The sequence below is a fragment of the Nerophis lumbriciformis genome, linkage group LG05 (genome assembly GCF_033978685.3).
Source record: "Nerophis lumbriciformis linkage group LG05, RoL_Nlum_v2.1, whole genome shotgun sequence".
NCBI classification, from domain to species: Eukaryota; Metazoa; Chordata; class Actinopteri; order Syngnathiformes; family Syngnathidae; genus Nerophis; species Nerophis lumbriciformis.
Genome location: NC_084552.2, coordinates 42232497 through 42254180, shown reverse-complemented (window position 1 = coordinate 42254180; position 21684 = coordinate 42232497). Strand labels below are relative to the sequence as shown.

The 21684-nt window shown below is 41.7% G+C and overlaps 1 protein-coding gene across 1 annotated transcript in view; it reads left to right on the top strand.

The window, feature by feature from the left end:
* The window catches only part of dachb (dachshund b), a 75203-nt gene that overhangs the window by 36091 nt on the left and 17428 nt on the right, over positions 1-21684 (top strand). The window contains exons 2-3 of the mRNA XM_061960254.2: positions 12354-12472; positions 20738-20848. Coding sequence (XP_061816238.1) covers positions 12354-12472; positions 20738-20848 — 230 coding nt within the window. The remainder of the gene's footprint in view (positions 1-12353; positions 12473-20737; positions 20849-21684) is intronic.

Here is a 21684-nt window from a genome sequence, read left to right as displayed (position 1 = left end):
CACGATTAATTACTTCTCTAAAATGGACTTTAGGACAAAATGAATGTGATCATACAAAGTATGTTTTCATGGAGGATAGCTATTGCTGCTTCAGATACAAATACAGAAAGGTCAGATACACTCACAGTACTTGATTTATTTTGTTAAAAGCAAATGGGAACCAAAAAGTATTTAATAACAACTTTATCAAATACTTTTTGGACCCATTTATCATATCATAATATCATTATGATAACGTTTTTATGAAAGCGACTAACTCTCTTCTTTTTCCTGTTTCTCTAATGTGCAACCTAAATCAACAATGATTAGAGCTGCAAATATGAATTTAAGTAAAAAAAAGAAGAAAAAAACCTATCTATGCCTCACCTGGTGTTTAGTTCACCGCACATCACTGATGTGGACATTCACGCATCACGTTCAAGTCTATGAGCACTTTAAGTGTGTGCCAAAAGGAAATTAAGGACAGCACAACACTGTTATAATGTTGGCGCTCAGAAACTAAGTACACAGGATAGTTTAATAACATCTCCAGTTTCAAGCCTTTTTAATCCTTAGTGACATGGCTTTAGTAGAGGTCCTATTGCAGAGCCCTGAGGAACACCACTGTCAAGGGTCCATCCATCCATCCATTTTCTACCGCTTGTCCCTATTGGGGCCGTGGGGGGTGCTGGAGCCTATCTCAGCTGCATTCGGGCGGAAGGTGGTGTACACCCTGGACAAGTCGCCACCTCATCACAGGGCCAACACAGATAGACAGACAACATTCACACTCACATTCACACACTAGGGCCAATTTAGTGTTCTTAATCAACCTATCACCAGGTGCATGTCTTTGGAGGTGGGAGGAAGCCGGAGTACCTGGAGGGAACCCACACAGTCACAGGTAGAACATGCAAACTCCACACAGAAAGATCCCGAGCCCGGGATTCAACCCAGGACTACTCAAGATCTTCGTATTGTGAGGCACATGCACTAACCCCTGTTCCACCGTGCTGCCTTACTGTCAAGGGTCATCTTGATGAATTTAAGCCTATTTTTTTCTGGGTTTGATAGTTTTAGTTCGTTGACTTTTCAAGTATATGTCTCACTCGCTAGGTTGCTCTTTTTTCCCATAGTTTTGATGTTTCTATTTGCGCTAAATGTGCACACAAGTGATTTAAATTGTGGCCCACGTCTCCCAAATAGAGGGCCCATCTATTTCCTGGATGCTCCCATGAGAGTGGGGGTATTTTAGGGTCAAACTAAATGTGATCTATTGGTTTTGGAGCGAACTACACGTCTGTTGTGTTTTTGTGACGTCGCCGGTCGCTAACTGCGTGGTGATTGTGTGCAATGAAACTAGGACAGGAGAGAGACGATAGCTTCCTTGAATCGACCTCAGGACACAAACGATGAGAGACATTTTGTAGCTTTAATTAAAGCTGGTGTGTGTGTTTGCCGTAAGAGATGGACAGGACTGAATGTCTTCGTCTTCCTCCTCCTCTTTCATTAATCACTCCCCGCTCCTAACTCCGCTCGCCTGTCACATCTTTGTCTTCCTCTTTTCTTCTTTATTCTTTCTGTAAGTGTCTTTCTTTCTTGTGCTCTGATTTATTTCACACGCTTTCTTCTCTTTTCAGTGTTGTCCTTTGCATTCTTTGTCAAAGCTCGGCCATGTTTGTAGTTTTTTTTTATCTTCCTCATTTCACTCCTCATGTGGGGTTTTAAAGGGGAAAGGAATGTGTGTCCTCGCGATTACGCGAGTTTGTTTTTTTACGCTCGGACATCAGTGTGTGTGTTGAACATGAGAAAGTTTGTGTTTGCACACACATTAAGAGCAGCATTTCCTGCCGTGGAGGATGAAAGCTTTGTGATTATTTGTGTTGTGTGAGTGAGAACATGTGGTGTGTGTGTGTGTTGAATGTATGCACCTGTGTGTGTGTGTGTTTTCCTAATGGGGTGCTTGAAGATTAGTTGCGGAGGGCCAAGAGTGCATATGTTTGCGTGTGTGTGTCTGTGTGTACTTTGTTAGGAATGACCTACGAAACAGGCCGCCACATTCTTCTGCCCTCGCTCGTCTTCCTGCTGCTTCATGCTTACAACTAACAGCGACAATGATAAATAGCACGAGTTGTTTAAACTCCACTTCTGACTTTTTACAATAATGGTACATTATTGGGTTTGTATAATTTTTTTCTGACCTTCATCTTGTAAAACTGCAATAATTTCTGTGAAGTGCTCTGACTTTTTTTCTTCATAAAATTGCAGTCGTTTCCTTATGAAATTATTACTTTTTTCAGGAAATTGCAACTTTTTCTTTAAAAATTCGACCCTCTTACATGTGTGTAAGGTGTGTGCTATGACTATGAGTTGTTTTTTTTTCCCTTGGCCTCAGTCTAGATCCTCTCTCCAGGGGCCCAGGCTTAGACCGATTTATTTTTTCTCAGCCCCCATTGTTTAAATGTATCTCACCTTTTTTGTAAGGAGCGCCGGAAGTTGGCAGACCCGTCAGCGATCCTGTTCTGTCTCCCTATAATGTTTGATCCTGTTCTGTCTCCCTGTAATGTTTGTCTAATCTTGAATGGGATTGCGCTGAAAATTGTAATTTCCTCTCGGGGATTAATAAAGTATTTCTGATTCTGATTCTGATATACACAATAATCAAGAGGATGTTTTGTAACCACCTTTTTAAAATGGTTAATTTAGTTATAAATATTTTTTATTCATATTTATTTATTTTGATGAATTTTAATTTTAATTTTTCTATGTAATTAGTTTTTTAACTCGTTAAGTTTTTACTCAATTATCCCAAACATTTTTATTAATCAGTTATTTAAATGTAACTTTTTGTATAATGTATGCATATTGTATATAATCAAGCGGAAGTTATGTAGCCACCTGTTTTAAACTTTTGATTATTATAATTTTTTGATTATAGATATATATAGACATTTAATATGAAAAATAGTATTTTTCATTTTTTTTCAACGTAAGATAGTATGTTCTTTGTATTGTATGTAATACACACACACACACACACATATATATATATATATATATATATATATATATATATATATATATATATATATATATATGTATATGTATATGTATATGTATATGTATATATATATATATATATATATATATATATATATATACTTAAATATATAATTTATTATCATTATTAACTTTTTGTATAATGTATTTGCAGCATATTATGTGTATATCAAATGGCCAGACTTTTAGGTACACCCTAACTTCTCGGCATCCTCACAATAACAAGAAGCTCTTCAGTCAGCTGTAATTAACACAGGAGCGACGCAGACTATATTAAAGCAGCTGGATGCTGACTCAGCACCATGCCGTGAAGGCATAATGAGCACGGTGGCCGGCTTCTGGTTTGGGAGACAAAATTGGGTCTGTGTGAACGCCGCAGATGACATGTGTTCCTAGAAAGGGGGCGACCATGTGACCAACTCTGGGCCTGATGGTTACTGGAAGCATGAGCAAGCCTTTCTATCATCAGGCTGTTGAGTCATGGAGGAGAAAGAGTTAGAAACATCTTCATAGTATTTCTTCATAGTGGACTCAAATAGAGAACACCATGCCTGTGTTCACTTCTTGTTGCTCCCCCTGTGCGTCCTTTAATGCAGGATGACAAGTGTGCTGGTTTGGGAGCTGCTGGAAGCTCCTGACGTGTCATTTTCTTTTACGGACGTTGCCTCTTGGAGCCGCGCATTTCAGAAACGATCACATGTTCACTTACAGCGTACTCCAGTGTTGGCGCTTGGAATTTTCAAAACGGGGTCCCAGGGACCCCATCAAGTCATACCAATGGGGTCCCACAGTAAATTTTTGGGCTCCCACTTTTTTGTAACTGTTTTGAAAACAAATGATAAATGTATGCATTATCCTGTTATATCTCACATTCTATATTGTGTTTTGGAAAAAGGTTGTCATAAACGTTACTTAATTCATTAAAAAAAGAATACAAAAGAAAACTATTTTTTATGCATATGTAAATTTACTCAGTTATAAAAATTCATTCACTTTCTTCTTTTCCTTAATGGATCTAAACTTTACCGCTGCCGCTAGATTGTTTTTTTAAAATCTGTATTTAATAAGTATTTATTTTAGTATAAAAGTGTAAACAGTTTTTTGCTTCGGTCATGAAATTATGATAATCATGTGCCAAGGGATACATACATTATTTATTTAACGCTTAAATGTCTAGAGTCTACATCATATTCAGATCTGTCCGTCAATTCTAATTTTTTTATATTGTTTTTTTGTTTGTTTGTTTTCTGCCCTTTTTGTCAAAGAAAACTGTTTTTTATGGCAAACACACAAAGTATGCAAAATCTTTCACAAAAAATATTTTTCAAAGTGTAATATTTTATGTGGAGTAATCGTAGCCTTGGATAGGTCAATAATGAATAAAACATTGATTTTGATTCAATATTATGTTTTGAGCAATGACAGCTTTGTTTTATTAGTCAACATTGCAACTTTTTCTAAAATACATTTCACCTGAAAGCTTGTCTATGCCACTTTTTTTATGTTTATGTTTATTTTAATAGTATTTTTAGAATGTGCCGTGGGCCTTTTAAACATTAGCTGCGGGCCACAAATGGCCTCCAGGCCACACTTTTGACACCTCTGCTATAGATAATTAAAAAAATGTATCTATCCCGAAAATCTCCCGAAATTCAGGCGGACCTGGAGGCCACGCCCCCTCCAGCTCCATGCGGACCTGGAGGGTCTGCATGGAGCAATGTTGTTGTAATATATTGAGTTGGAGGCAATAAACAGGCGAGGGGATGAAGTACGTCTCTTTACTGTAGACTTCAGAACAGACTCACACACTTGACGTCAGGTGCGCAACACCACGTAAATCGTTGGCCAACCAAAAAGTAACCACAGTACGCTATAGCCAACATTCACCAGGAGATGGCAACAGACAAACATAGATCACTCTATTACATTCCAGTCTCTCCATGTTTTCTCGCCATGGTAACATGTGATCCACATGCACTGTGCGCTGTCTCTGTCCCTCTTGATGTATATATATATATATATATATATATATATATATATAAGAAAATACTTCACTTTCAGTGAATTCTAGCTATAAATATATATATATATATATATATATATATATATATATATATATATATATATATATATATATATATATATATATATTTTTTTTTTTTTTTTGTTGTTGTTGATTTTTTTGATTTTATCATGTATATATATATATATATATATATATATATATATATATATATATATGAAATACTTGACTTGGTGAATTCTAGCTGTAAATATACCCCTCCCCTCTTAGCCACGCCCCCGCCCCACTCCGACCACGCCCCCCACTCCCCACCTCCCGAAATCGGAGGTCTCAAGGTTGGCAAGTATGGAGTAAATAGACTTGTGAAACTGCGCTCTCTGCTGGATTCATAGCTGCCTGCAGGGAGAGCTAAGCTGCGGCGTTTATTTAAGTTCTTGTCAAAAAAATATCTGACTGTTTACCATTTTAAAGAGGAACTGCGTTGTCTCACATTCCTTATGTGAGACAAGCACACATGTTTTTCTTTATGCATTCTAATTAGTAAATAAATGCTAGCAAGAGTTGGCTAAAGGGATTTGATATATTCTGCCTTTAAAGCGCTCTAAAACATCCAACATTTTTATATGCACGCTGTAAGTATATATGTACTGTAGTAACAGGCACATTCATTCAGGAATAACTATTTAATATTTACATATTTTGGTCATTTTAAACATGCAGCGGCACATTAATTTCACGGACGCATCACAAAGCTTGCTATTTCCATCAATAAAATAGCAAATGCTAATCATAGCAGCCTTTGGGACATTGGGACAAATGATGATCCAGAACCTTATATTTTTTAGCCTGAATATAAGGAGGATGAGCTACAAGTTTTAGAAGCTGAGCAATAAGCAGATCCAGCAAGTAGCACTATTGTTAAGTGCTAAACAAGAAATACTAACTACAAACATAATAAAACAATCCCTTACTGTACAATGTCTGCTCTCACTAAGATACCAACTGATGAAATGTCCATATATTCCCTTTCAGATGAATAATTAATCATAATCCTCACGCATGTTTAAAAAAAGTGGGTACAAACGCGTGTCTTTTCGTGTCTCCATGTCTAAGTTGAATGTCATATTTGACCAACTTCTTGGTTTATTGCCACAACTTTCTACTATCCAGGTGGGAGGCCTGATTTATAATATAGAATCAACTCTCACCAACTTAGAGGTGATGCAGCAACTCACCGGCTCACTCAGTATGTCAATAGCTGCAAGCTAGTTAACTCTCTATTATCAAGGTGCCGCTTAAAATAGTTCCTCGGCGTTAGCGCTTGTAATAACAATATCGCTAAAATACTTGGTTTTATTCAGGTCACGAGATGAAAATAGAGTATTATTGCCGTTTTTGGGATGATTTTTAGAGGGCATCACAGTATGGGCGCAATAAGTTTCATTGATAGTTACCTCGTACTTGGCGTATATTACAAACTAGAATGCATACAAACAATAAACTTACTGTGTGTTGTTGTCTTACAAAGGGATTGTGAATGATAGGCAAAGGTCCATTAAAAGTGCAGTTCCACTTTATATCAGAGAAAATACATCTGTGATTATAGGACATTACTATCCTGTAATGCCACACGACCTGTCCATTGCTGTGATTGGACGGTTTGTGTCGCGTACAGTCTGGAGGCGGAGTTCAGCTCAGGGTTGGCGGTGCCTTGTCATGAGGCCTGCTTCCCACCTTTATTGTAACTGATGATGATAATGATGATTTGAGGGGCTGGTCTAAAGTTTATTTAGGTCATATACGCAAGCTCAGAACTGTTTGTCTTTCAGTTTGTATCTGTAAAACTTTACAACTCTGTTTTATTACATTACTGTTAGCACTTGTGTGTGTGTGTGTGTGTGTGTGTGTGTGTGTGCGTGTGTGTGTGTGTGTGTGTGTGTGGGGGGGGTATATTTGCTTGCATGACCATCGTGACCCTCTCTCCACCCGTCATTCCCTGCGCTCAAAATGTGTGTGTGTGTGAGTGTGTAAATCTACAATAATAATGATAATAATATTCTGGGAGATTCAATGTGTGTGTTCTTGAACGCACTGCAAAAGAGACGTGTGTGTGTGTGTGTGTGTGTGTCCACTGTGACCCGGTGTAAACTAATATTGATTCAGCTGTTGGCGTTATACACGAGTCATAAAACTGGACTTATTGTAGGATCCAGGCTTTAGCCTCTCAGTGTGTGTGTGTGTGTGTGTGTGTGTGTGTGTATGTGTGTGTGTGTGTGTGTGTGTGTGTGTGTAGTGATGGTGGGGGATATTGGGCACATGTGATACATGTTGGGCAGTGTGTTGAAAAAAAAGACACTTTTGTGTCAACTTTTCATAAAGTTGACATGATAATATTTTACATCGAGGCCCCGCCCAAAAAGCACACTACTTCTTCTTCTCTTGTTGCGGCATCCTATTCTTCTTCTCGTTATCGTGTGTCCTCCTTTGTTCCCTCGTTCTCTTCTCCTTCTTATCCAAATAGAGGACACAGACAATCCAATAAACCCCCGCCCCGCCACCACCACCTTGTCTCTCAACAGCTGGAGTGTGTGTGTGTGTGTGTGTGTGAGAAGCACCGACTCAGCAGAAAAGGAGGATGACACCCTCCGAGTCGGACAGGAATGTCATGGAGGGGAGAAAAAACAGGGGGGGAGACAGATGGGAGAGAGAGCGGGTAAGGAAGGACGTGAGGATGAGGAGGAAACTCTCGGGACTTTACATCATCATCAACATCGTGGAGGCCACGACGTTTTACCTTTCTTATCGTTCCATGCCCTCCGTTTTTGGGTGCAAGTCCACTTGTGACCGCACATCAGTGCTGAGAGATAAAGATGGCGACATACACACACACGCACACACACACACACACAGACACACACACAAGAGTGAAGGAGGACTTAAGCGATGGCGAGAGGAGCAACATGGAGGGATGAAAGATGACAGGCGGCGAGCGAGCAAGGCAGAGACTCATGGGAGAGGAGGAAAAGAGAGAGAGAGAGAGAGAGATAAAAGATGGTGGAGTGGGGGGAGATGACAGGGCGATGAAGAAGGAGAGGATGAGGAAGAGGAGAGGTGAGCGTCCTTGCACTGTCAGGGGCGATCGATGGCACATCATTTACATTACACTGACTTAACGGCTGGGGGAGGACAGGTTGGGGGTAGGAGGGTGAGGAAGAAGAGGGATGAAGAGTCGCGGGGGCAGAAAATGAACTCCCGTCAAGATGCATGGATGAAAATTGATTTGAAGGAGGCGGAGCAATTCCAGCGTTCTCTGACGACAACACTTCACGCCTTTTGCTTTTGAAGCGTCCATTTTGAATAATATTATAATTAAGGCATTCCGTTGAAATGAATCCATGTTGTGTTTCTACAGTCCACATTCCTTCTCATCGTGCAGCGTCGAAAACTTCCTGTTGTTCCACTTTGTTAGGGACCACTTCAAAGCTCATGGGCCGGGGGGAGGTGGTTGGGGGGGGGGGCTGTTATAGTTTTACCTCCTAAATGCTAACATGTGAGAGCTGTGTGTGTGTGTGTGTGTGTGTGTGTGTGTGTGTGTGTGTGTGTGTGTGTGTGTGCATGCCGAGGAAGTAAGGTAATGACGCTTGAAACCGTCACACACACACACACACACACACACACACACACACACACACACACACACACACACACACACACACACTCACACTCACACTCACACACACTCACACTCATTTGTACAGACATGCAGACACACGTTAGCCCATCGACCTGTATAACTTGTCTCGTCAGCAATCGTGTGTGTGTGTGTGTGGTGTGTTTAATATTTAATAGGTGCTGGTTAAAAATGCAGGAGTGTTTTTTGCCTCTCGTACTGAAGCACACCTGTTCCTCCATACAGAAAGGATAGATGGATGGATCTGATGGGAAGGACAGGAAGTGATGCGTGTCATTAGTCAATTAGACTTCCTGTTTCTTCTTCTTTGTTTTTAAGGCGATTTCTTCTTTTTTTCTCTCCTCCCTTTCAAATTATTTTTGCTCTACTTCTCTTATCAATCAATACTTGTTATTGGCTGACTTATCCTCGTCTCTCTTCCTTTAGCACACACACACACACACACACACACACACACACACACACACACACACACACACACACACACACACACACACACACACACACACACACACACACACACACACACACACACACAATGAAGTCATTCATCTGTCCAATCAAAGAGACGGAAGCCCTGAGGAAAGTAAACATCCATCTCTCTTTCTGTGTGAGTGTCCATGATTATGATGTGTGTGTGCGTGCGTGCGTGTCAGCGGACCGGCGTACATCCCATTTCTCTGGTGTCTCTTCAAAAAGAATAGATTGTTCTTCTTCCACAAAACAAATAATAAAGACACACACACACAGAGGATGCGTGTGTGTGACAGGATTTATGACCATGTCGGGAGGACAGGGAGCGGACAATCGGCGACATCCAGATAACAAGTTAGATGATCCTTGCTTTTATGTGCTTAAGATCTAGTCTGTATAAAGTAGACATGATTCCAGGTTGCTTAGTGGCACTTGATTAGGAAACACCAGGACGACTGCGACAGGATAAGGACAGTCCAGCAGGACAAACTGACGGCACCCAGATGAAAGATGCTAGCTAAAGAGGGGCCGCCTCTCTTTCAGCCCAACGTATCGACTGCACCCGCCTTTGATAAACTGCAGTGTATGTATGCGTGCGCGTGTGTGTGTGTGTGTGTGTGTGTGTGTGTGTGTGTGTGACCTCTGCTCGTCTCCCGCTAAATCAATCTGTCAAACGTGTTAGCAAGCCCGTGCTTATTCACCGCCATGCCTGTTTGTGTGTGTGTGTGTGTGTGTGTGTGTGTGTGTGTGTGTTTGTGTGTGTGTGTGTGTGTGTGTGTGTGTGTGTGTGTGCATGAGACTGACCCTGACCGGCCATCAGAGCCAATGACGAAGTATTGATCAAGGCTCTGTCGCCATAGGAACGGCCATTTGGGAGGACTGGGCTGTGTGGCGTGTGTCAAAGTGGGAAGACTTACTTCAAGGTGGTTCATTGGACTGTGTGCGTGTGTGTGTTTTTGTGAAAAGGTCATTAAATGATGAAACGGCCTGCGTCGTCTTGTGTTCTTAGTGCGACTTTTTGTTCTAGTGGATGGCGGTTCAATAAGAAGTGAAGTAGGACATGAAGGAAGAGAACTAACTATTTAGGGCTTTGAATACCTTCAAGGTGAAGTGTAACAAATGAAAGTGTGTGTGGTGAGTGTGACCTGCTCTTTATGAGCAAGTTCTGTGCAGAAAAAAAGAGTGGACGGCTGATGAGGATTAATACCCAACATATGGCAACCCTACGGGACACAAAATCCAACACAAAGAACTGTATGTTTAATGAGAAGGCGATATCATGTGTCTTTTTACACACACACACACACACGGTCATCTAGTACAGTGATATGTGTGACAGTGAGAGAGAAGGAGAAAGGGGTGAATCCGAGTTCAAATGAAAAGTGAATCTTCATGTTTTCTTTTCTTCATGCTTCTTTGCATCACTCCTCGCGTGCGTGTGTGTGTGTGTGTGTGTGTGTGTGTGTGTGTGTGTGTCTCACACCTAGAAACAATCTCTGCTACTTTTCCCTGCATATCTCTTCACACCCTCCACCGGACTCCTCCCAGTGGGGCCTGGGACCCAGTGAGGTTCTTCTTTTCCTTTTTGCTCCTTTTTTCTTCTCCTACAAATACAATAATTGAATTGGAATTCTTGTTATTGGACTGCATTTGGAATTGTCCTTTAAATTATTTTTGAATTATTTTAATTTTTCATTTTTGTATCAATCCATCCATCCATTCTTAGAATTCTTCAAATTTGGAAAATTCTAGTTTTGAGAATTCTTCTTTGAATTCTTCAAATTCTTTGAATTTGAAGAATTCGTCTTTAAATTCTTCTTTAAAATCTTAGAATTATTTAAATTATGAGAATTTTCTTTAAATCCTTCTTTGAATATATATTTTTAATTCTTCCTAACATTTTTCTTTAAATTAGTTAAATTCTTAGAATTCCTGTTTAAATTCTCCTTTGAATTCTTAAATGTTGTTAAATTCTGAGAATTCTTCAAATTCAATATTTCTTAGAATTCTTATTTGAAATATGTTCAGAAATATTCTTCAAATTATTCTTACAATTATTTTAAAATTATTAGAATATTTGTGTAAAAAAAAAAAAATTATAATTGTTTTTCGATGTTTTTCTGCAAATTCTTTGAATTATTATTGAATTGTTGTTTTAAATATTTTTTTTACTTGTTCTTTGAATTCTTTGTAAATTATTTCTTAGGACTCTTTAAATTGTTTTTTGATTTGTTCTTCAAATTCTTCAAATTATTTTCTTAGAATTCTTCTTTGAATTATTTTTTTAAAATTGTTCTGTTAAAATCCCGTTTTTAAATGTAAGTCCTTTTCGAATTCTTAAAATTCTCCTTTGAAGTCTTAGAATTCTGTAAATTCTGAGAATTCTTCTTCTGTTTATTTTTAGAATGATTTCTTAAATTCTTATCATTCTTCTTTGAATTCCTAAAATTCTTATTTTAATTCTTCTTTGAATTTTTCTGTAAAATTCTTCGAAGTATTTTATATTAGAAATCTTTTTTGAATTATTCTTTGAATCCTTCTTAAAATAATTTTTTTAATTCTTTAAATTTGTAGAATTCTTCTTGCTATTCCTTGAAATTCTTATTCATCCTGTAAGAATACGTCAGTGTTTCTCGCCTCAGCCACTTTTGACGGCAGTCGCACTCCTGCTAACTTACTGACTAACTAACTAACTAATTAGCATGTTAGCCAGCGGTCCAATTGCAGTCATGTTGATGTTTACCAGGAAGTCACATGACCATCAAACATCATGTCTGAGTGTGTCCATGGTGCTCTCTTGGTCTCTCTCTCTTGCCTGCTTGCTAGGTGTAAATGACTTTGCGAGGCCATCTGTTAGCGAGCCGCCCTGCCGAGAGTTGGCCTGCGTGCGCGCCTCCTGAGCGCGTGCACGTGTGTTTTGTCTGTCGTGTCATCATGTTGGAGTGTACTCGTACCTACGTGCATGTGCATAAACAGCCTTGTTAATGTATTTGTGTGTATAAGCTGCGAAAGGCACACTTTCACATTCAGCCTGTGCCTTCACAATAAAAGAGTTTGAAAAGAAAAATGCTAACAAAAAATATTATGGGATATCGTTCATTTGTGATTTCTGTTTCTCGCCTGCAGCTCTCGCCCGGGTCGTCCTCCCAAGCGTTGTTCTTCCGGCGCCGGGATCCAGGAAAGCCCCAGGCTGCTTCACCCGGGCCTCCCCGGCCTGCTGTCCCCCAGCCTGCTCTCGCACACCGGTCAGAACCTTTTTGTGCTTCTTTAGTCTAAACTGGGCCACTGCATCCTCTCCTCCTTCCTGCCTTCTCTCCTGGTCCTCACCCGCACCTGCAGGACGCGATGGATAGAGAGAAGGAAGGAATGAGAAGGTTTGGAGGGGGTAAGAAGAGATGGAGAGAGTAATGAGTGAATAAATGGAGGGAGTAACAGGAGACGTAAGAGAGAGAGAAGGTGAACGAGTGCAGGCAGCATGCTGGTGTGATGAATGACTCGTCTCCTGGGTCTCACTCCTCCATCTGTCCATCTCTCCCTCCTCCCTCCCTTTTTTCCATGTGCTCTCTCCTCGCTCCTTCCTCACTTTTCTCCTTCCCTCCCAGTTCACTTTTGTCCCCCTCCGTCTCCTCGTGGCCTTCTTTCCTCACATCCATCCTACCTTACTTTCCTCCTTCCTCTCCTTCTTTTCTCCCCTTTTCTCCATCCTACCTTTGTCTCAACGACCGTCTCTCCTTATTCTCCTTTCAAACTTTCTTCTAATTCTCCCTCTTCTTCCTTATCATCCCTTTTTCCAGGATTAATAAAACATGGTTGTGTTTAGTGACATATGGACACGGCTCACTCTGGCATACTAATCTCTCTCTCACACACACACACACACACACACACACACACACACACACACACACACACACACACACACACACACACACACACATGCTGCACATAACCAGGTGTGTGTGTGTGTGTGTGTGTGTGTGTGTGTGTGTGTGTGTGTGTGTGTGTGTGTACAGAACTAAGAGTGTGTTTGTTGAGCATTAGTGAATCCCAGAGAAAACATTTGCTCACTTATGAGCGCTCATTAGTACACACACACACATGCACGCACACACGCACACCAACACACACACACACACAGTGTTGGCAGTCATCACATGTCACATTCCACTTCTCTTGCCGACACACACATACGCAGAGCTGGTCGTGCAGGCGGGCCTCGCGTCCATGGAGACGGCAGGTTGCCGGGGGAGACGGGCTGTTGTTTACGACCTCGCGGGCACCGGTGGGGGGCGTCGGCCAATCACAGATGGACATTTATCACACTGCTGGAAAGCAGGGAGCGCAGAGAGGCGCTTTGAGGAGGGCGGAGTGGGGGGGCGTGAGAGGGCGGTCCAGGGGGTGAAAAGTGGCGGAGATATTGAGACGGACAGGAAAGGAAGGAGGATGAGGACATGATGAAGGCTGGGTGCGACAGATGTTGACACGCAACTTTCCACATGAAGGGGGTGAGGAAGAGGGGTGCGACAAGGCGTGGCCTACGAGCAGATAACGATATTATTTTAATTGGCCTCACCTTGTCCAACAAAGACACTGTGATGGTCAGCGTGGGAGTTTGCATGCTAACCTTTGCAGGCGCTCATTTGACTTGTTAATTCATTCTCTTTAAACACACACACACACACACACACATGCACACACAGCTCAATGATGCGCCTTGTCTTTCACACACAAACACACACATGCAGCGCTTCCTCGAATGCATAAATCCACGCTGCATTGACAACTTATTGCACTCGCACATTTGGCACTGATAAACACACACACACTCACACACACACGCTAGTGATGTGTGTTGATTACAGATGAAGGGCTTTCAATCTTCTCCTGAAAAGAATACACTCATCTCAAGACTCTCATGTGCACCTGCAGAGAGCCAGGATGAGCGATCGGATACGAGATGAAGGGGAGTGTGTGTGATGGGTGGTGGTGGGCGGGTGCGGGGGCGCGGGCGGGGTGTCATAAGATGAGCTAAAGTGGCTTTAAGTCTTTTTCATCTTCTCATCTTTTCTTTTCTCTTCCAAGGTTAAACTGTAGGGAAGTTGCTAATTTAATACTGTCTATTTACAATGTGATACTTGGCTTAAGAGGGGACAGAAAAAGAAAACAGGAAAAAAAAACTATTGGAACAACTCTGGGAAGTAGTCGAAAAGAGGAGAAATTGAGAAAACAAACAAAACAAAAATTACAACAGCAAAAACAACACAGGAAAGTAGTTGCTATTCTGGATGTGAGAGGGGACAGAAATAATTAGAAATAGCAAAAGACAACCTTAGCATCAACATTAATTAGCTAGTATTTGCTTAAATGTGACAGAGAGTGGGGCAATAAAAAGTTAAAGTCCCAACGATAGTCACACACACACTAGGTGTGGTGAAATTATCCTCTGCATTTGACCCATACCCATGTTCACCCCCTGGGATGTGAGGGGAGCCGTGAGCAGCAGCGGTGTCCGCGCTCAGGAATCATTTTGGTGATTGGGCAATGGATCCCATTTTTATAGTCTTTGGTATGACTCGGGGTTTGAACTCACGACCTTCCAGTCTCAGGGCGGACACTCTAACCACAAGGCCACTGAGCAGCATAAAATGACAGTAACAAGTTAACACAACTTCCTAATACTTGACTTAAAAGGGGACAGAAAAGAGAAAAACATCAAACTCGCATCAAGAGGAACATGAAATGAAGAAAACTGTTAAAGAAACAACATGAAGAGCAATAACACTGGAAAGTAGTTGATTTTTAAGAGGGTACAGACAGAGAAGAACTAGCAATAGCAAACCAGCAGAAATGTTGGCTAATATTTTGTGTAAGGGTGGACACACGGAAAATAGCAATATAAAAATGCAGGACGCGTCTTAAGAGGAGACAGACCAAAATGAAGCGGCAATAGGAGGCGGATTCAGATTTAGTTTTTACAGGATGAAAGCTCCAACTCTATACTTAATCTTAACCTTTATCAATTATAATCCCTGGTAATGTTCAGTGGGCCAGTGTTTTTCAAACACTGTGCCGCGACACACTAGTGTGCTGTGAGAAACAGTCTGGTGTGCCGTGGGAGATTATGTAATTACACCTATTTGGGTTCAAATCTTTTTTGCAAACCAGTAATTATAGTCTGCAAATGATGTGTTGTTGTTGAGTGTCGGTGCGGCCGAGAGATCGGCAGAGTAACCGTATCAGTAGGTGGCAGCAGGTAGCTAATTGCTTTGTAGATGTCGGAAACAGCGGGAGGCAGGGTGCAGGTAAAAAGGTGTCTAGTGCTTAAACCAAAAATAAACAAAAGGTGAGTGACCCTAAGAAAAGGCATTGAAGCTTAGGGAAGGCTATGCAGAACAAAACTAAAACGGAACTGGCTACAAAGTAAACAAAAACAGAATGCTGGATGACGGCAAAGACTTACTGTGGAGCAAAGACGGCGTCCACAATGACATGACAATCAACAATGTCCCCACAAAGAAGGATTAAAACAACATAAATAGTCTTGATTGCCAAAACGAAGCAGGTGCAGAGAATAGTGTTTAAGGAAGACATGAAACTGCTACAGGAAAATACCAAAAAAAGAGAAAAAGCTACCAAAATAGGAGCACAAGACACGAACTAAAACACTACGCACAGGAAAACAGCAAAATACTCAAAATAAGTCACGTTGTGATGTGACAGGTCGTGACAGTACACCTACTTTGAGACAAGAGCTATAGTGATGCATTCTTGGTTATAGTTTAAAGTCATATCCAACAATTGCGAGAACAACTTTTTACTGTCAACTGAGTTTCGTTTTTTTAATGATTTCTGCTGGTGGTGTGCCTCCGTATTTTTTCAACGCAAAAAATGTGACTTGGCTCAAAAAAGGTTGAAAAACACTGCAGTGGGCCATCGAAAATACAAAAACAAAAGGTGGCTCAAAAGTGTAAAATGACTTGATACTTCAACATCGTTTTTGTGAGCCAAGGGTACCAGAGATTATTTGGCAAAAGGGGAAGCTATGCTTAAAGCTAATGTTGACTAAACAAATTATCGGCAAAAACGGTAGTCGTGAAAGGAAAATGTTAGCGACATGTTTGAATGTTTTTGAATTTGTACTATTTTTGTAAGGCTGGGCTGTATACCGGTAATATGAATGATTCCAGTATATTTTAGGAAAATGTATGTGTTTGAGACAATACCGGTATATGTAACCCTTAATGTCTCTGTTCATTGTGTCTGCACTGGGTGCTGTCTCGCCTCCTCCACGCACAGGTTGAGGTGTGGTCGTAACTGCGCTCACTTGACACAAACTCCACAATACGAGGAGTGTGAGAAGCATACTTGTCAACCTTCTCTCCTATTTGCTGGGAAATCACTTGTTTTGTCCTCCTGTCTTGCTGATCCTCTTTTCTCCCGGATTTCACTCAATGAAAAAAATGATCCTGCGCAGTATTGCCAGCGATCAGACGCGTTTGACACAAGCCTCGGCATCACTGGGGGCAACATGTGTTCACCACAGCAACGTGGCGAGTTGCAATTTACAATTTCTATAAAATCAACAACGCGAGAGAGATGGATGCACTTAAAAACGATGAAGACATTTCTGTCAAAAAAAACCCCAACTTTGTATAAATAGATATGTTCCTAGTTGCAACGGTATGGAAAAAAGGAAATAATTAGTTACTTTAACTTCCCAGTCAAAACTACTTTGCTCAAGAAGCACTGACACAGCAAATGTACACAATCTGAAAGCTGCAGTGGCAATATTGTCACCTGCCACTTGACAGCTTGTTGTTCCTGGATTAAATGTTTAAAGGAACAAGGTTCTTTTAAAAAAGTTGAGTTAAAAACACTATTGTTAATAATTATTTTCAAATTGCTGCTGATGTTTAAAATGTCCTCTTAAACCAGGGACTTTAATTTATATTTTGTTATTTTGTGCTATTGTTATTAGCTGATTTTGTTTTAAAAAAATTATTGAAGTTTAAACATTACTATTCTTATACATGTTTTTCAAGGCTTTTAAATATTTTATGTGCATCTACAGTATCTATGCATGAAACTTCAACATTTCCAGAAATTTAAATGAAACAACTTGACGCGCATATTTGGGTTTGGCTTGGTCTAAATTCACTTTCTGGGAAAAATATTGCGATATTTATCGCATATCTGTTTTCAGACAAAATACATCGGGATATGGGTTTTGATCTAAAATTTTACTTTGATAGTTGTTTTTTAAAACAAGTACAACCCCTGGAAATTTGTCCATATTCTCATCGCCACTGTAACAAAACAAGAGGTCTAGCTTGATGCTATATGTGTAATTCATTTTGTCAAATTAAGTTAAAGGCCTACTGAAATGCGATTTTCTTATTTAAACGGGGATAGCAGGTCCATTCTATGTGTCATACTTGATAATTTCGCGATATTGCTATATTTTTGCTGAAAGGATTTAGTCGAGAACATCGACAATAAAGTTCGCAACCTTTGGTTGCTGATAAAAAAGCCTTGCCTGTACCGGAAGTAGCAGACGATATGCGCGTGACGTCAGAGGTTGTGGAGCTCCTCACATCCGCACATTGTTTACAATCATGGCCACCAGCAGCGAGAGCGATTCGGACCGAGAAAGCGACAATTTCCCCATTAATTTGAGCGAGGATGAAAGATTCGTGGACGAGGAAAGTGAGAGTGAAGGACTAGAGGGCAGTGGGAGCGATTCAGATAGGGAAGATGCTGTGAGAGGCGGGTGGGACCTGATATTCAGCTGGGAATGACTAAAACAGTAAATAAACACAAGACATATATATACTCTATTAGCCACAACACAACCAGTCTTATATTTAATATGCCACAAATTAATCCCGCATAACAAACACCTCCCCCCTCCCGTCCATATAACCCGCCAATACAACTCAAACACCTGCACAACACACTCAATCCCACAGCCCAAAGTACCGTTCACCTCCCCAAAGTTCATACAGCACATATATTTCCCCAAAGTCCCCAACGTTACGTACGTGACATGCACATAGCGGCACGCACGTACGGGCAAGCGATCAAATGTTTGGAAACCGCAGCTGCATGCGTACTCACTGTACCGCGTCTGCGTATCCAACTCAAAGTCCTCCTGGTAAGAGTCTCTGTTGTCTCAGTTCTCCACAGGCCAATGGTAAAGCTTGACTGTCATCTTTCGAGAATGTAAACAATGAAACACCGGCTGTGTTATCCGGCACAACAGTCAGGGGGTGCATTCTACGGCGGTGGTGCGTTATCCGGCACAACACCTGCCGCAATACACCGCTTCCCACCTACAGCTTTCTTCTTTGCTGTCTCCATTGTTCATTGAACAAATTGCAAAAGATTCACCAGCACAGATGTCCAGAATACTGTGGAATTTTGCGATGAAAACAGACGACTTAATAGCTGGCCACCATGCTGTCCCAAAATGTCCTCTACAATCCGTGACATCACGCGCAGGCATCATCATACCGAGACGTTTTCAGCAGGATATGCCGCGCGAAATTTAAAATTGCACTTTAGTAAACTAACCCGGCCGTATTGGCATGTGTTGCAATGTTAAGATTTCATCATTGATATATAAACTATCAGACTGCGTGGTCGGTAGTAGTGGGTTTCAGTAGGCCTTTAAGTAACTAAACTGCACACTATGTAGCATGTTAGCATGCTTGTTGTCTTACAACAGGAGAAAATGGTCGTCTCGGACCTTTCGTTGAGAGCCAACGAGGGCCGACTTAAGTGCTCGGGTCTCAAATCACTCACGGGAGCAGAAGAAAGAAAGAACAGTGTGTTTCTAAATCCAGAACACAAAGAGCAATTCCTCTCTTTTGCTGTTTGTTTTATTCAAAGTGTCACTCCGTCTCTCAAAGTGCGCCATCAAATATTGACGAGTCGAATGGGGCTGGGTTTCACGCGAGCGCGGTTGGGGCGGTGGGAGGGTGGTCTTTGGGTCGAGAAGATGCTCCACCAGCTCCTTAATGACCCGCAGTGGTCCACTGCTGCGACGTGTCAGCGTGGACTGAAGTTGCGTTGGAAAAGAGATGAGTAAACAACGTACAGACAACTCACGGGGGAACCACAAGCGCACACTTGCATACATTTAGCAAACACACACACACATACACACACACACACACACACGCACACACACACACACACACACACACACACACACGTTGTGATGATGCAAGTGTCTTCGAAGCACTCTGTCAATCAATCACACGCTAATTCTCAAGCTTCCTTGGTCGCCATTAGCGACGGGGGTCGATGCTCAGTAACCGTGGACGCAGCGGAAAGCCATCGATCTGAGGAGGCGCGCGTGTGTGTGTGTGTGTGTGTGTGTGTGTGTGTGTGTGTGTGTGTGTGTGTGTGTGCGTATGAGTCACGATGGAGAACAGTATTGTGACTCTGCTCTGGCTATTGATTGTCTTCTGCTTGTATTGAAGTGAAGCGGCCATTCCGTGTTTCCGAGTGTGTGTGTGTGTGTGTGTGTGCGTGCGTGCGTGCGTGCGTGCGTGTGTGCGTGTGTGTGTGTGTGTATTACGAGTGTAGGTAACTGATGAGCTTTATCTTCAGACACTCCCTTTTCTGTCCGTATTTTTGTGACTTTTTATCGTTTGCCTCGCTTCATACTTCCAGGAAGTTATGTGTGCGTGTGTGTGTGTGTGTGTGCGTCAACAATGATTACCAAAATGTTACAAATCCCTCTTAAACCCCCCACCAACCTAAATGAGGACTTTTATTTACTGCACCCCTCTTCATTTCTCTTAAAGCTTGCAGATAACTGTAGTCTGTGTGTGTGGGTGTGTGTGTGTTGGACATTCCACCAACGCCCTCAACCGTGATGGGGGCAAAACCAGTACACACACACACACAGATACATGTTATGCACAAAAAACATGCGTGCATTCCTTCACACTCACATTCATACAAGAAATCACACACAATGTGATGGAACAATGAGACAAAACACACACACACACACACACACACACACACACACACACACACACACACACACACACACACACACACACACATACAGAGGGTCATCGCTCTCACTCTGCTGGTTGTTGTGTATAGAAGTCAGTTCCAGGTCAGTACACTGAGCCAGAGATCTTAGTCCATACAAAAGAGTGTGCGCGCTGTGTGTGCACTATGCATGCGTGAGTGTGTGTGCATGCATGCGTGTGTGCTTTGTCTTCCTGCATGTCGGTGAAAGTGGCCTCTGGGTGGTGGTGGGGGGGGCGTCTGAAACTGGCCCAAACACTTGAACACAACGCACTGACTTCAAAGGCAACATGTGCACAATGAAGGCCAGAGTCAGTCTGTGTGTCGCCTCAGTCACACCCCCTGGAGGAGACAAGAGGAAGTTATTCTCTCAGACTATTGACATATTGAATAGTGTGTATTTATAAGTGTGCGTGTGCGTGTGTGTGTGTGTGCGCGTGTGTGTGTGTGTGTGTCAGGTCTGACAGCAGCCGCCATGGCCGAGCTCCAAAAGCTGCAGAAGATGAAGATGATGATGAGTCTCCAAAATGGAAACGAGTCGGACAATGACGACTTGCACTCCAACGCAGGTAACACACACACACACACACACACACACACACACACGCACACACACACACACACACACACACACACATACACACACACACACACACACACACACACACACAAATACACACAGATGCTTCTTCTTCAAATGAGACTTGATTACTCCCCAAAAAACGGAAAGTTTAGCTTTTTACTGGGTGACCTCATTGTCAATTAAAACATGTCGTGTGTGTGTGTGTGTGTGTGGGTGTGGGTGTGTGTGTGTGTGCTTCAGGCTTGAAGTGCATTAAACAAAGAGTTCACATGCACTTTTCCATCTCTGCCGTGTTTGCTGGTGTGAATTATTGAAAGGAAGCAAAACAAAAAACAGAGAAGAAAGGCGAGCGATTGTGGCGCTGACCCGTCAAATCGCTCCATCTTTTTTCTCTTCACTTTTTTCATGAATCCTTTTTCCTCGACCCTCCATCTTTGATTTAATTCGCAAAGGCGGCGGTTGCAATTCACAATTAAAAAGGAGAGAAGAAGAAGAAGAAGAAGCGGGTAAATATTGCCACGATGCGTAATGCATTTAGGACGGCACTACTGTTAAGTACACGTTCTATAGTACAAAGTACACTTAAAAAGTGCACTGACTGAAGCATTTGAGAGACAGCACTTTTTACACACACATCCCTTTTAGCAAGAACACATATCTGTTTTCATATGTGTGTGAGGAGAAAGAGAGCGAGAGAACATCTGCCCATCTGTTTATACTTCTTTTCTTCCCCGGTGTCAACGCAGAGGGGACGCAGCCCAGCTGTCTCGCACACACACAAACACACACATACACACACACGGTGAAGGGAATTCAGTAGGC